General features: G+C 49.5%; 1 protein-coding gene across 1 annotated transcript in view; it reads left to right on the top strand.

The window, feature by feature from the left end:
- The window catches only part of COL6A6 (collagen type VI alpha 6 chain), an 858,285-nt gene that overhangs the window by 818,061 nt on the left and 24,451 nt on the right, over window positions 1-15,773 (top strand). Inside the window, exons 35-36 of the mRNA XM_069646627.1 lie at window positions 10,761-11,429; window positions 14,300-14,395. Of these exons, the coding sequence (XP_069502728.1) occupies window positions 10,761-11,429; window positions 14,300-14,361 (731 nt within the window). The 3' untranslated portion in view covers window positions 14,362-14,395. The remainder of the gene's footprint in view (window positions 1-10,760; window positions 11,430-14,299; window positions 14,396-15,773) is intronic.

Raw genomic sequence — 15,773 nt, 5'->3', positions numbered from 1 at the left:
ATACCTTCTCGGACCTTTAACGTTCCCATAATGATTGGTCCGCGAGTGTCAGACGGCGCGATCTCTCTAGTCGCTGCCGAGGGACTCTATTTTAGTAGAAGGATGGAATTATCGTGCAGAATAGTCGCTGACTGCATCTGTAATTTACATATGCTAGCATCCGAGGATTTAATAAGAAACCCTTTCAAGTGGGGCACAGGATCTTGAATTTTCATTGAAGTCTTATGTTGTGCCTTTGCATGTCAGAGATCTCGCGGCAAACCTCAATAAGACATTTCTCAGCTATTTGAGTATCAAAAGAAGAAATTTTACTAGAGTTAACCAAGTGCGAGGGTGTGCATGTAGTACGACGTCCTTTCATCGCTGGTAAAGCCTGGCATTTAAAAGTGCACATCATAACGAAAATGTTCATTGAATTTTTTACAGGGGGGGTGGCAAAGGGCAGATATGGGGTTGGGGGTAGGGAATAGGTAAAGATAGTTGGGGAAGGGGAGGTTTGGGTGGGGTAAACCCCCCCCAAAAAACAAAAAAAATTGTTGACATTTTTTGTTATAATGTACACGTTTAAATACCAGGCGTTGAAATTACCGCGATGAAATAACATAGAACCATGCATGTACCTTGCTTCTTCTACTACATTCATTGTCAAGTAAAAGAGGTGTAATACTAAGATTTTCCAAATTGGTGTGGATAAGCTCCAGGACAAACTAGCTTTAATGTATTCATGTACTTATGTAACCGAAAAACATGCCAGATACCCAAGGGTTTGGTGCGCTTTACAAATAAAATAAACATTAACAATGCAGTCCTTAGCAACCCTCGTAGTATTTGCCGCCTTCTGTAGCCCATAGCAAAGTTGTAATTGTAATGGTTTATTTATAAGACGCTTAATACCCAGAGGTTTCTAAGCGCGGTCCCGAGGGATCGAACCTGTGTTGCTCTGCGTCGTCTTGCTTCCAAGGCGAGCATGTTGCCCCTGAGCTATCCTCCAGAGACAAAAGAGGGGAAAGTGGTCCCATGTGACTAGATCTTCCAGGTAGCGGACCAATAAAGTTCAAGATTTGAGTTATCTACTTCAAATGTGAAAACTATCAGTGTATAATCTCCAATCGGACCGCAACCTGGCATAAGAGTTTTTTTTTTGGCCCAGAATAGGCAGTTCTGTTATCCTTCTTAGTAGCCAATTGTGGAATGTGCAGTGCCGCATGCAGATCAAGATTCGCTGACATTTTGCTGTGCGGGCTATATGACGTTTAAAGTTCTGCAAATGGAGCTGCTGGCAGTTCAATGAATCAGACCCATACTCTAGGACACTCCTCTCTGTATGTGTCTGATATGCACTGTATACAGACACGCTAGCAGCCGACATGTGACTTGTGCACTTACCATGTACACATCATGTCACTTAAATGTGCACATTCAGAAACTGTGTAGTAGCTTTTCATGTTAGGTCCCCCTTGAATAGCTCCTTTGGCAAACGGGGAACTACTTCTTACCCTACAGAAATCTGTCAACACTCTTACTTTAGCAATAAAACATCATAAAGAGAGGGATAACATGATATACAGTCTGCTGTAGCTAAATTCGCCTTCATAGCCATGGAACTACATTTAACATAACGCAGTCCATGCTAACTTAAAGTTCCGCATTAGTTGTGTCTTCCATTCCTGCTTTATGAGTGTCCGGGTAGCCTCACAATTTAAGGCACAGGCCTGGAAATCTGAAGATGCTTTGGGGATCATTACAAGTATGGCGGTGCAGGAAAGAACTGGAGGGAACGGAATTGCTGCCACTTTTCCCACATCGCCATACTACGAGTATGGCCCTGGAGTGGGGGATTTACCTCCAGCATCATGCTGGACGTAAATCCTTCCACTTACCGCTGAAATACTGCCAAAGTAATTCTGCCAAAAAAGCCCCTCAGAGTCCAATGGACTCTAGAAAAATGGGAATTAACTCTGCCACCACTAAAATGGCAGTAATTCCGCCAGACCAAGTGGCAGTAATGGATTTATAGTTTGGTGTCATTTGGGTGGATTTAGCACTGAGGATACCACCAAACTCGCAATGAGGCCCTGTATGTCTTAACATTCAAAACATTGAGCCCCATTACAAGTTTGGTGGTAACCCTGCCGTTGCTACGGGGGGGTTGCCACCAGACTTGCAATATTTACCGGCACCTGGCTTTCAGGAAACACCAAGGGGTTATGACCCCGGTGTTCCTGAAAGTCAGGCCCCGATAAATTGTTAATCCCCAATCCCATTCGAGTCCCATAGGACTAAAAAGGGAATGGGGTTGACAGAAGCACTGGTACCGTTAATAAAGGTGCCGGTTCCTCAGTGAAAGTCTCCGGGCGGCTGCCGTTCCGCCGCCAGGTCAGACGCTGGCAGGCGGGATGGCACCCGCCCACAGATTCATAGTGTGCTGGTCCGGTAACAACGATGCCGGTAGGTTTACCTGCACGTTGTTACTGGACCAGCGCACTTATAATGAGGCTCATTGTCCTTATACCAAATCTCATATGCATTTTGAGTCTTAATATACAAAACATTGCCCTTATGCCAGCAAACGCTCTAAAATAATAGTGGGGTCGGGGGGGGGGGGGGCGCTGTTGAGCAGCCTGCAAGACGGCTGCCTAGCTTTCTTGCTCCATGGCCCGGCTGCTGTTCATCCGCCTAAATCAGCGGTTCTATCTCTCATCCGAGGTTGAGGAGGCGAGCATAGTGCTGCCGGTTTAATCAGCTACGCTTTGATATCTTTTGGGCGAAGATCGGAGCTCTGGCCGCTCCGTTCCTGTGCTGCCCGCCCACCGGCTGAGGCCTCCTTGGCTGTGTGGTTGGGCTGCGGGCCTGGTCGCCGAGGCCCACGGGAGTTGGTTCTCCTGCCTCGTCTGGCTGCCCTGCTGTGCGGAGTCTGGACATTCGAGCTGCGGGCCGGATTCCCTCCCCGCCCGCCCAACTTCGGGGCTGGGCCTCGTGCGTCACTGGGGCAGCGCTTCCTCCTCCCAGCCCCGCTCTCCTCGCTGCCCAGTACTTGCTGCCTGTGCCATCCTAACGCAACGCCTCTCCCTGACCTGCCGTTGGAGAGCGAGGGAGGCGGGCGGGCCCGACGACATCGGGCCGCGGGGGCTGCCAGAGCGGTCCCCCCCGCTAGGACAGCGGACGCTGTGGTGTCGTGGCGGCCCACTCTTGCTCTGGCCGCTTAATAGCTGTGGCCCCTTGGGCCTCTTGGACTGCGTCTTCCACCTGCGGCCCCGACGACCTGTGGTTCCCCAGAGGCGGCCGTCCTCATTTTACGGGCTGCCCGGCTCCTCCTGCCGCCTGTGCTGTGGTCTCCCGCCGGGGCGGCGGGCCTGGTCCCTCTTCAGCCCAGCCCCGCTACGGAGTCGGGACCTTGCGCACCACCGCCCGGCGCTTTCATTTCCTCGGCCTGCTCTCCCTGTGGCCGGGTGCCTGCGGTTCGTCCGTGTGGCCTCCCTCCTCGCCTGCCCCTGGGATCCTGTTCCTCCTCCACTCGCCACTCATCACACATCACGCTGCGGGGCCCGCTGGAGCGGACCCCCGCGGCTCGGGCGCCGGACCTGATCTGCCTGGCGGCTTCTCCGCCGGGTCCCCTGACCACTTGGTGGTGGCTGGGGTGGCCCTGGCCCTCTGGTGGCGGCGTGGCTCTATGGCTGGTGCCTCGTGGGCTGCCCGCCGCTACTGGTTGGGGCCGTACTGGACTTGGGACACTGCCTGCATCATCTTCAGCATTCTGCTGCTTACAGGTGAGGAGTAGGGGGCCTGGAACTGCTGCTATCCGCTCCCTGCAACTTCTCAATCCTGGGGGCGGCGACCTCCCCTCTTCGCAGGACACAATTGCCCCCCACACCTAGCTGGTTACCTTGAGACTATGTGCCTTAAACCCTGCTGAGCCTGCTCGACCCCCCAGGTGGCCCGTGTGTCATTGCTCCGGTCCTGTTGTTTTTACTGCCGCCCTCTCCTTATCACCCTGCCGCCTGAGGCACCTTGACAGCTTTTCCAGATAGAGCATCCACCTGCTAGTGCCCCTCGCCCGCCTGACGCCCTGGGCCCGCAGTGCCCTACACAGCTGGTACTGTCTGTTAGCGACCCGACTGGATCTCTGGTGTGCCTTTCTCGGCAGTATCCCCTCTAAGTTGCCCTGCCACTTTTTGTCAAAAGCTGTCGCTTGACACACTGCCTATTCTTGCACAGTGGTACTTGTACCTCGCAACGCACCTGCCTAGTGTATATCTTGCCCTAATCCCTATAAGGCGGATGGTCCCGCGTGGGGTGGGATGGTGTGGACCCTCCTGGAGCCCTTGCCCCCAATAGCCCTGAAGCCTGGTACGTGCATTCTACAAAACTGCCCTCTGGGGTCTTGGTGTGTCACCGAATATGTCCGGCAAGTCACGCGGGGCCAACAAAACTGGGGCGATCGATAAATATGCCAAAAATCTCTCTAGACAGGAGCAGGGGGGGGCGCCTCGCCTCAGGACCATCCAGACACACCCTCATGTTCCCCTCAGCCAGACCTTACGACACTTATGGAGACTATGGTAAAGAACTTTGCGTCATTCCATGAAAAATTAGATGACATAAACGCCAATGTAGCCTCACTACGCACCAAATTGGATCAGCACGGCGCTAGGCTGGTTGAGGCCGAGACCAGGATTGGGGCCAATGAGGATGAGGTGCACGTGCTCCAAAACACGGTCTCTGACTTGGTGCACGATATGAAGCGAGTCAAGGCGAAGTGTGACGACCTAGAGTCCAGATCCCGCAGGAACAATATCCGCATTGTGTGCTGTTAAAAACCTCCTGAAAGACCTCTTGGGCAATCCTTAACTCTCCCCGTTTTTCACTATTGAACGCGCTCATCGCGCATTGGCCCCCCGCCCCAAGTCGGGCGATTTCCCTAGACCAATTATTGCTAAGGTTCTCAGCTTTAGGGATAGGGATCATATTCTACTTCTGGCTCGAGAAAAGGGTGAACTGAAACTGGAGTCTCAGACTATCCGAATCTTTCCAGACTTCTCCGTCAACGTCCAAATGGAGCGCAGACAATTCAATGGTGTGAAAAAACTGCTCAGAGAGGAAAGCGGAATACGCCATGTTGTTCCCCGCAAGGCTGAAGCTCACCCACCGCAATAAATTGTACTTTTTCACGGTCCCAGAAGAGGCAGTGAAATTTATTGAGTCCCATATTCCTCTCCCTGGTCCGGTGGACGATCCATTAGAAGAGGGTTCAGCTAGCCTGCCTCGCCCCCAAGGCCTGAATCTTTTATTGTACCAAAGGCACGCTCGTCATTTGCATTTTCCTTGTTATCTCATGAATCCTTTGTCTCGCATATCCATTGCTTGTCGTAACTCGTTGTAATGTCTCCTGAAACTCAACTTGTGATACCGGGGTATGATCTATGGTATATTGCACCGATCATTGGATCCTTTAATTTCTATACCCTCTGCTAATCGTATTTTGCTGTGGTGTCTCCTGGAAACTTAACATGTTTACCGCTGTACTTTACACGGTGTATCCCACCGATCAGTCACCTCAGTCGGGCCCACGGAAGCAGCGACCCCCGCTGCAGTTGCAACGCCGAGTTTGGCTTGTTATGATCACTGGTTGCGCCCCAGTTTGGTGTGTGGGCAAGAGCTGCACTGTTGGGTTTGGCACGCTCGACTTGAATCTTTGGGTGGGTTTTTGGGCACTGCTGTGTTGGGGTAGGCAGTGAGGGAGGGGGGGGGTACAGTTGTGGGATGTTATAATAAAAATGGTGAGGTAGTAGTGGCTCATGGCGCGATGCAACGCGTCACTGTATTGTTAGTCGGCACTTATTCAACAAATTATATCACATGTTACTGGGATCCCCCCTAAAATGCTACTGAATGGCTATTAGTCTAATGTCTTGGAATGTCAGAGGGCTCAGCAACTTCACGAAGGCATGCAGGATTACTCCATATGTCCAGCGACACAGGGTTAAAATACTTCTCTTGCAAGAAACCCACGCCTTCGCACACCTCTCGTCCTCTCTAGCCCGGGCATGGGGCCCCAACAAATATTACACGGTGTACTCCTCACAGTCTAGGGGTGTCCTTACCTTGATTCACAAGTCCTTGGAATTCTCCCTGCACACCAGCCACATTGATATTGAGGGTAGGTATGTGATCCTCCACTGTTTCCTCGCTAATACAGAATGCCTTCTGGTTAACACATACGCCCCGAGCATAGATGCACCTGATTTCTTTGATCACATTATCGACATCCTCCTAGGATATGTTGGGGTTCCAATTATCTGGGGGGGAGGGACATGAATCTCATTCTAGACTCCGAATTGGACAGATCCAGAGCTGCACCCAGAATAATGTCCAGGGCCGCTCGCCGCCTCCATGCACACATGGTCACAGCCGGTCTGGTTCATGCCTGGAGAGCGCTCTACCCAAGGCCTAAAGAGTTTATATTTTATTCCTCTGCCCATGATAGTCATTCTAGAATTGATCTTTTCCTTCTTTCTGCTGGGCTCATGGGCAAAACACTTACCACACAGATTCTGCCGCGCACGCTGTCCGACCACTCCCTGATCACATTGGACATAGCTTTGCACCCGGACCTCCCCCATCACTCTAACTGGCGTTTTAAGTCAGAGGCACTTCAGGATGTTGTCTTCAGGGCCGACATCCTTGCAGATATCACCTCGTCTTTTGATAATAACAAACAACACAACAGATGGGGTGAGGCATTCAAGGTTTTCATCAGAGGCATGTGTATCTCCAGGGAGGCTGGGGTCCTGAAAGACATTAGAAACTCTGTACGCCGCTCTGAGTCCAAACTTAAGGAGCTTGAGCGTGAGTACGCTACCACCCCTTCTCCACCCAAGCTAGCACAGATACGAACTGAACTGGACACATTCGAGTCCCTTGCCCTCAGCGAGATAAGATACCTTGCCCGACCCGTTGCGGCCCAGAAGTATGGTGAGGGGGAGAGGACGGGTCGTACCCTTGCCCGTCTTGTCCGGACCGAGGGGGGCAGAGCCCGGATTGATAGTATCATCGACAATAATGGAGTGTGGCATTGGTCCGACCGGCCCATTCTTGAGACCTTTGCAGATTTTTATGCAACCCTCTATGCCCAGCAGCGGGAGCACAGCCCGCAAGATCTGAATGCCCTCCTCGACCGCATCCCAATGTCCCTTATATCTCTAGCTACTAAAGAACAATTAGATACACCCTTCACCCTTGATGAGATCACCTCGGTCATCTCGGCCCTCCCTAAAGGAAAAGCTCCCGGTCCAGACGGCCTAACTGCCGAGTTCTATCAAGAGCACGTTGCCCTTCTTGCCCCGTGGCTTTATGAGGTTTGGGATGAGTCCCTGCATCTTGCTACCCTTCCCCAGTCTCTGCGTGAGGCTGTCATCACTGTGCTCCCCAAGCCGGGTGAGCCTCTTGATGAATGTGGCTCCTACAGACCTCTGTCCCTCATTAATACAGACACCAAAATTTTCGCCAAGATCATAGCAAATAGATTCCTCCACATCATGAAATATTTGATCCACCCGGATCAAACCGGTTCTGTCCGCGCCCGCTCCACTGCCTTTAACATTCAGCGTCTGTTCAATGTCATCTCCAGGATTGACCCCAAAGCCAACGCGGTTGCCGTGACACTTGACGCCCAAAAGGCGTTTGACATGGTCTCATGGCAGTACCTATGGGCGGTGCTGGAGAGGATGGGGATTGGCCCATACATGCTGTCCTGCATTAAACTGCTATATACTAACCCCGTGGCAAGAGTCCTGGTTAACTCTCATCTATCAGCTTCCTTCACCCTCCACAGAGGGACGCGTCAGGGATGCCCATTCTCTCCCCTGCTGTTCGCGATGGCTATCGAGCCCATGGCGGATAGTGTAAGAGACAACCATACGCGCAAAGGGATACGGCTACGAGACACCCCCGAAATTATATCACTTTATGCAAACGATGTGCTTCTGTATATTAGAGACCCTTCGGTCCATCTCGACCCGATCATTTGTGAAATAATCAAAATTGGCACGTTCTCGGGCTTCACTATAAATTACACTAAATCAGAAATCTTTCCCCTCACACCCGCAACTTCCCAACCTGCATGCGAATTCCCGCTCAAGTGGGCCCCTGAGGGCATCAAATACCTGGGGTCCAGGTGTCCCTCTCTATTGGCCGATAACTATGGGGCTGCCGCGCAATATACTGAGGCCAGGATGAAAAGATGGTGTAACCTTCCCCTCTCACTATCAGGGAGGCTGTCCCTAATAAAAATGATCATAGTTCCAAAGCTCCTATACATATTTGCTTATGTTCCACTCTGGCCCGGGAAACAATACTTTGCGGACTTGCATGCGGGGTGTGCCCGCTTTCTATGGCATTCTGGTGCCGTGCGAAGGAAGTGGCAACATATGACTCTACCCTACGAGAAGGGGGGCTTCAATGCACTGGATCTCACCCAGTATTGGATAGCCGCACAAGCTCAGCACGCCACACACTGGTACCAGCACCAGGACCCTCCCCCGCATGTTAAGCTCGAGATCCTCGCGACTGGGGAGGTAAATGTCATGTCCCTGATCCTTTTCCACTCGTATCGCTCGGACGCCCCTGCTGACCCAGTGGCCTCCACTATCAGGGTGTGGCGACAGGTTCTGCTGCCTCGCTCTGGGTCCCCCCCGTACTATAAATGGCTTCCCTTGTGGCCGTTCCCGGGCCTCACCCCCACACAAGATAAGCTGCTGATGCGTCACTGGTTGGACCTGGATACAGGTCATTCTCCGACTTGTTCCCCGACGGGAAATTTATCACCCCGCATACATGGAGGCCAGGGCACTCCAAGTCCTCATTGGAGCTGCTGCAATACTTTCGACTCAGAGCGGCAGTCCAAGACATGTGGCCTTCGTATCCGGACGAACCCCCAGAGTCCCCTGAGATCTGCTATATTGCGAATTCCGCATGGGGTAGGGGCATAGTGTCCGCCCTGTATAAAATGTTAATGGCGCGAGCTGTAGAACCCCCCCCCCACACTGTCCGGGATGCTTGGAGCCGAGACCTGGGGTTGGACATCACAGATGGTATGTGGGCCAAAATGTGCATGCATACACGCAAGGTTTCTCTCAATTCCAGAGTTAGATGTGTTCAATACAAGCTACTCAATCGCCTGTACTACACTCCTTACACGGTTGGGAAATTTGCACGGGATCACTCCCACTCCTGCCAGAGATGTAGATCCAGCGATGCGGACCACGCCCACATGTTCTGGTCCTGTGGGGCATTGGCTCCGTTTTGGGAGGCAGTGCTTGGGGCCCTCTCTGAGATGGTGGGATTCCGTATTGACCCTGACCCCCTGTCTCTGCTGTTTGGGCTCTGGGAGGGGACTGAGGCAAAGCGGGTCGCTAGATTTCTGAATGTGGCTGCGATAGTGGCCAAGAAATGCATCCTGCAGTGTTGGAAGCGTCGATCCCCCCCTTCACTAGAGATGTGGTTAAAAGCCCTTACCTGGACACAAATATGTGAGTAGGACTGTATCAACATGTTGCCGGTGAATGCTCGACCTAAAAATATATGGACTGAGTTTTGTAGTTACCAGAACAGCAAGGTGGACTTGGAGCTTCTGTCTTTTCCCGCATCTCCTGAACAGGGGATTGATCAAGCTTTACGATGAATGGCCCTGTTGTAATTAACCCGTTTTTATGAACATATGTGACCTTCTGTAGAGTCTTTGCATTGTCATACACTCTTCAATTATGAAATGTGTGTTGTTGTTGTAACATGTAACGTACCAGCTACTACTTCTTGCCAATAAAGAAAAGTTTTTTTTTAAAAAAATAATAGTGGGGTCTAAAAAGATAGTGGGGTCTATTGGGTCCCAAATTGAAAAGTTGGAACAATTACCGTATCATCAACTTATAAGAAAGTATTCATGATTTTAGCATGTACTTATCTATATTCATGTTGAAAGATGGATTTTGATGAGTTTTGAGGATTAATTGGCGAGATCAATTTGTGTGAGCAGAATCACAGTGGGAATATTTCATATTAGTCCCCGGCAAGGAACAATGAGATTGTAACAAGCGATCTCATTGGCCCTTGCCTAGCCCTTGCCATCCCAACATAGCCTTCCTCCCAGTCGTATTCTCTGTTCCAATGGCCGTCATGAAAAGGGAGAAGGGATTACGGACAGTCCCTGCTCCCCGTTCCATGGCGACCATTTTTATTTTTCTTGTTTTCAGTTGCTGAACGCCAAAGGTGTCTTGCAACTTAAAAAAAAGACTCTATTCATACTCAAGTCCTATGGGCTGGGATACAATAAAGCAATAATAGTAATAGACCCCTCACTGTGGGAGGGTGGGGGGTGCACCATCACTTCCAGTAATGCCCTGGGGCCTGTAATTATGGGCCCCATGGCATTACTGGAAGCAGTAATGGCCTCCCAGTTCAGGGCTTATTGCTTAATGAATGATCCAGTTTTTCTCGGTGCCTTGCTTTGGAATCACATTTCCTGCGGAGTCAAGGTTACAGATCTGTCATTGGTCGAAAATGAGGACGGGCGCAGGTCTTGGCAATGCACACAAGCTTCACTTACCTCCAGCACATCTGGCGGGATGAAGGATATGCCTCATTACAGAGGGCTAGGAACACACCGAATGGGTTATTATCTTAAAATACTATATTTGTGTCTTTTGCATACATTTTATGAATTCCAATGCTGTCCTGAAATAATCACGTGTCTGTTTTTGTTATAGACCGATGTAAACCTGAAGCGTCGTGCCACCAGGATACTGACCCGCCACCGAAATTAGGCACAGATGTGGTGTTCCTTCTGGACAGCTCTCAGAGTGCGGCAGGGGACCAGCTTGCGAGAGCCCGAGATCTCGTCAGTAGCCTCATTGATGGCTTTAACATTTCCATGCAGCCAACGACTTCTAAAGCAGGGGATCGAGTGGCACTGGTGAGCCTCGCAGCCCAGCGCCTCACAAACGGCAGCCTCGGGACGCCGCATGTGGAGTTTGATCTGCTGACTTATGGAAGCAAGAGCCACATGAAGAGGCATCTCAGGGAATCTGTCCATCAACTCAGAGGACCACCTGCTATTGGCCACACCTTGCAGTGGACCATTGAAAACATGATGCTCAAGGCTCCACAACCTCGAAAGAGCAAGATCCTGTTTGTGATATCAGCGGGTGAGACGAGTCTATGGGACAAGGAGACACTGGAGGGAGCCTCCCTGAAGGCCAAGTGCCAGGGTTACGCTATCCTTGTGGTTTCAATGGGACCCCAATTCAACAACACAGAACTAGAAGATCTAGTCAGCCATCCTGTGGATCATCACCTCGTCCAGCTTGGCAGAGTTGATACACCAGATGTTGAATATGCAGCTGGATTTATCCAACCCTTTCTGAATGCACTGAGACGTAAGTGGCTTCTTTAAATACTTCTATGAAAGGTGCCTTCATTGTGATTATGAGTGAACAAAGGTGTAGTTAGTCTCACCATTGGATTTGCAGGATGATACTATCATAATTAAAAAGATTTTTTAAAAAAATGTCAATACAAAAACATAGAACAGCAATAATAAAAACACAAACATACAAAAGGTCGCCTGACGGGTATGGCCGTCTGGTAAAAAAAAAGTGGTGGTAACAGAATTACTGCGGCTTTTGCTATGCCGTCATACTAGAGATTTAAAGGAAGTGTGGAGGAAAACACCTCCAACACTATAGTGGACGTTTTTGCCCCATATTCCCACCAAAATATGGACGAATTACTATGGGTGGAATTACTGCCCACCATAAATCATCGAAAACCCCAGTGGGGTCCATTGGGGCCCTATAATTTAAGCAATATTACACGAGCAGGGGGGCATTATTGGGCCAGATAATGCCCTGGGCCATGTAGCAGCCCAAGCGAAGTAAGGCCTAACCGCTAGCCCGGGGCATTACCAGGCCCGGTAATGCCCCCCCTGCAAGGGTAATATTGCTATTAGTATCCGGCATGATGCACTGGATACTAATGTTTTTTTTTGTTAAGTTGAGGAAGGACGCAGTACTTTCTCAACTTAAATACATGTTTAAAAATAAAAAAGCGATGCCCACCATGGATCCTGAGATGGGACTACGTAGTCCCTTCTCCCTTTCCATGATGGGCATTTGCAAGGCAGCAGGAGCGCACGGGGAACACTGTGGTTCCCGGCTGCAGCGAGGAACCAGGCAGCGCAAGGTAAGTGGGGTGGGGAAAATATGTGGAAAGGGGGGCGGGCAAAGGGGGCCTCGGGCACGTGGAGCAGCACTTACCTGAGCACCCGGTTGGGGAAGATGGCTGTCTCCCGCTATGAGAAGGCTCAGACTGTGGGATTACCATGTGGTAATGTCGCCGTTTTGGCTGGGAGGCCGACACCCCCCTCGCTGGGTACTAATTTGGATTAACGCCACTTTTACCAGCACTGATAAACTGGTAGATTTATGGCCATACTGTGGGGCAGTAACCGTAAATGAGTATGGCGGTATTTTCCAACTAGCCTCCCCACAACAATAGGACAATACCTCCTGCCCCCACCCCCTAACACAACAGACCTACCAACAGCCCAATAAGAGTCCTTGTGTTTAAATGGGTGTTGCATTTTAGACCCCTCGTTCCCTCCCTCTCCGTCTCTCTACATCTATCTCACTCTAATTGTCTCCCTGTCTCTCACCCTCTCCAATGCTCTCTCCCTGAAATGTAAGGCCGAGTTAGGGCCATCCGCAATATGACATGAAACTCTATGTAAAAATGTGATATTAATTTTGCCACTCGTATATCCTTAAACTTCTCATCATAGTGTTCGCCATACCTACCGACATTCCCAAAAGAAAAACCCGGGGAATGACGTCACCAATGTCCCGCACCGTCCCCAATACCCTGCCCACCCAACTCGACCACTTTAAAAACAAACACGCAAACAAAAGAAAAAGAGCAGTCTTTTTTGTTTGTGTGCGCGGGTGTCGCTCTTCACATCGGTGCAGGGGAAGCTGCTAACTGGGCGCCAGCCTTCAGGTCTGTCGCAGATCCTTAGTTTCCACCCAGGCATGGGCGGATTTCCTAGGATTGAGGGAAACCCAGAGACTCCACACTCTTCCCCGGAGACTAGGCAGCTATGGTGGTCACAGCTTAAAAGTGGCTGGTGATCGGTTGAATCTCTGAGGTGTGTCCGATTACCCGCCCAAAATCCAGGGCTAATAGAGTTACTGTATTCGGCTCTTCTATTTTCCTTGAGTTTTCTTTAGTTATTCGCTCCTCACTAACAGGTACTATGACCATAAATAGCTCTTTATTACTGGCAGGAGAGTCTAACATATATGGCAGTTGGAAGTAGATTTGAAAAGGGGCCATGGACTCAATACTAATTTGTTGCCAGCGAGAAGCTTTGTTTGTTTGTATAGCAGAATTCCATCAAGGATATTAGACAGCCATTAAATGCTATAGCTATCACCGCACGGGTTCATGGGCAGACAGGGCCAGTAACGGCCAGCCAGACCAGTCCTGCCCACCCCAAACAAGGGGCTGATAGCTATATTAGTACCCTACGCCACCCTCTAGGGTACTAATAGCGTTTTTATTTAGTTTTAACGGAAACCAGGATGACACAACTCGTGTGTGCCTATTGCCCTTAAAAACAAACTACACACACACACAAAATGGCTGATGGGGAAATAGTAAAGGCACACTATTTCGCTACTATTTCCATGATTAGGAGGTGGTGCTAGGAAGAGGAACCGAGCAAGGGGAGCTAGCGGCAAGCAGGTAAGTGAGGTATGGGGGACGGGGTTTGGAGCAACCAGGGGGCGTTGCTGCGTCCTAGGGGAGGAATCCGATGGTATAAGCAGTCAGGCACCTAGGAAAACTAAAGACGGCAGGTGAGATGCACAGATGGGCAGGAGAAATTGCAGACAGTTACGGGCAGATTCCATACTGTTTGGCAACTCCTCTCCCCCGGGTGCCAATGTAAAAATACAGTTAGTAACACTGACAAACGAGGGAGTCCGATAACTGATCTGCCATGGAACACATCTTTCATTCGTCCAGTTTGAGGGTTATTGGTGCCGTAGCATAGTAAATTCACAATTGTGCTTCCTGAAAAGATTATTGGTTTACAGAGAATTCATAATCCACACAGTGCTGCACTAATATAATTTATTAAGACTTGCATCCAGTATGTACATACTACTAGATCACAAAAGCCACTTTTGGTGCTTTCCTAGATTATTCTGTATTGATACTAACTCTCTACTCATTACCCCATTAACAGGTAGATTCTACAAATACCCGCCAGCAGAGCTCCGGACAAAATGTGCAAGGACACGCTCTTGAGAAAGGCAACCCGGACAAAGGGGACAGAAAAGAGGTGCGGTTTCTTAAGATGATCTATTCCCATTAAGCCGTTTGAAAGAAGACATGTGGCCATTCCCCTGCTGTGGATCTGCCAGCTTTTAAAAGTCTGTGGAAAGGAGGGACTGAACCACCAAAGGAGCACAGGGCTAGATTAGAATAGAAGGTTGCGGTTGCATCTACTCTTTGATCAAAAACATGGTGTAGGTGTCAAAGGGACAAAGAGTACTACTAGCCTGTACTTGATGTCTGAAAGGCTACTACTGAGGCAAACGGTGCTCCAACTTTATAATGAGCGCAAGGGTTGGAAATAAATGTTACACTGAGATTGGCCGTTGTTGGAGGTGGGTTTATATGCTCAAAGGCAGTCCCAAAAAGATTTTCATGATATGAGGTTGGCCCAAGATGAGCAAAGGATGTGTGGCAGAAAAATGACCACTCACTAATCCAATGGATTGATGAACAATGTATTAATAAAAAGCAATAACAAAACAGAGACGGCAGCATGAGACTTCAGCGAAAGTGACCCCACCCCCCGCCATACACCATTCTCTTATACACAAAGAACACAATCGTTTCAATGCAAGTTGTGCTCCCAACAGGGCAAGGCATCACCTTGAAACAATGTTGCTGGCAGAGAGCAAAGCCTCATTATACAAGCCTTTGATACCAGCTGCACTCTGACATTCTAGTTAGTGTTATCAGGGAGGGCAGCATAACGTAATATAATTAGCCAAGGTGAATATTCTCCTTAAAGATTCACACACACCATGAGGCAGGCGAGAACATTTGTAATATGACGACTTCGGCCTACTAATGCTGCTTTTACTAAGAAAGCGGGAGCCTAAAAGACGCTTACATATGCCAAAAGGGAAACACGGCAGAAGCGAGAGAAGTGAAGGCGAGAATTCCTACATGCTAGGCAAGCGGCCTTCATTGCAAAGACATGTACATTACAATCTACAGTCTCACCTCACTATAGGCAGTTGTTTGAACATGGCAGTTTACAGCGCCTACTCAACATTAAAAAGCAGTTATATGTAAGGGGAGTACATACAATGCTCAATTCCCAAACTTTCCCCACAGATGCATGGTAATTCATTCTGGTGATTGTGACGCTGCTTCTTCAAGCCATGACAAGAATGCCTGGGTTTGGGGTTGTACGCAAGGTGTTTGAATTCTTAAGGGCACATCTAACTGCATCAGCATTGTTTTGGGACTGCTGTGAGATCCTTATTGATCTAAAAGGCAGGCAAACAGTGATAGAAGGCAAGTCTTGAGACTATTAGAAGAACTACAAAAGAACCTAACCTAAAATAGGCCAATTATTACATATGAAGTCGCTTGCTATTTATTAAGCACACTTAAAAAAAAAAAGACTTGAAGAAGAGTTC

The sequence above is a fragment of the Ambystoma mexicanum genome, chromosome 2q (assembly GCF_040938575.1).
Source record: "Ambystoma mexicanum isolate Mex_15411 chromosome 2q, UKY_AmexF1_1, whole genome shotgun sequence".
Taxonomy (NCBI): domain Eukaryota; kingdom Metazoa; phylum Chordata; class Amphibia; order Caudata; family Ambystomatidae; genus Ambystoma; species Ambystoma mexicanum.
Note: the sequence above shows the minus strand (reverse complement) of the source record. Positions and strands in the feature narration are given on the sequence as shown.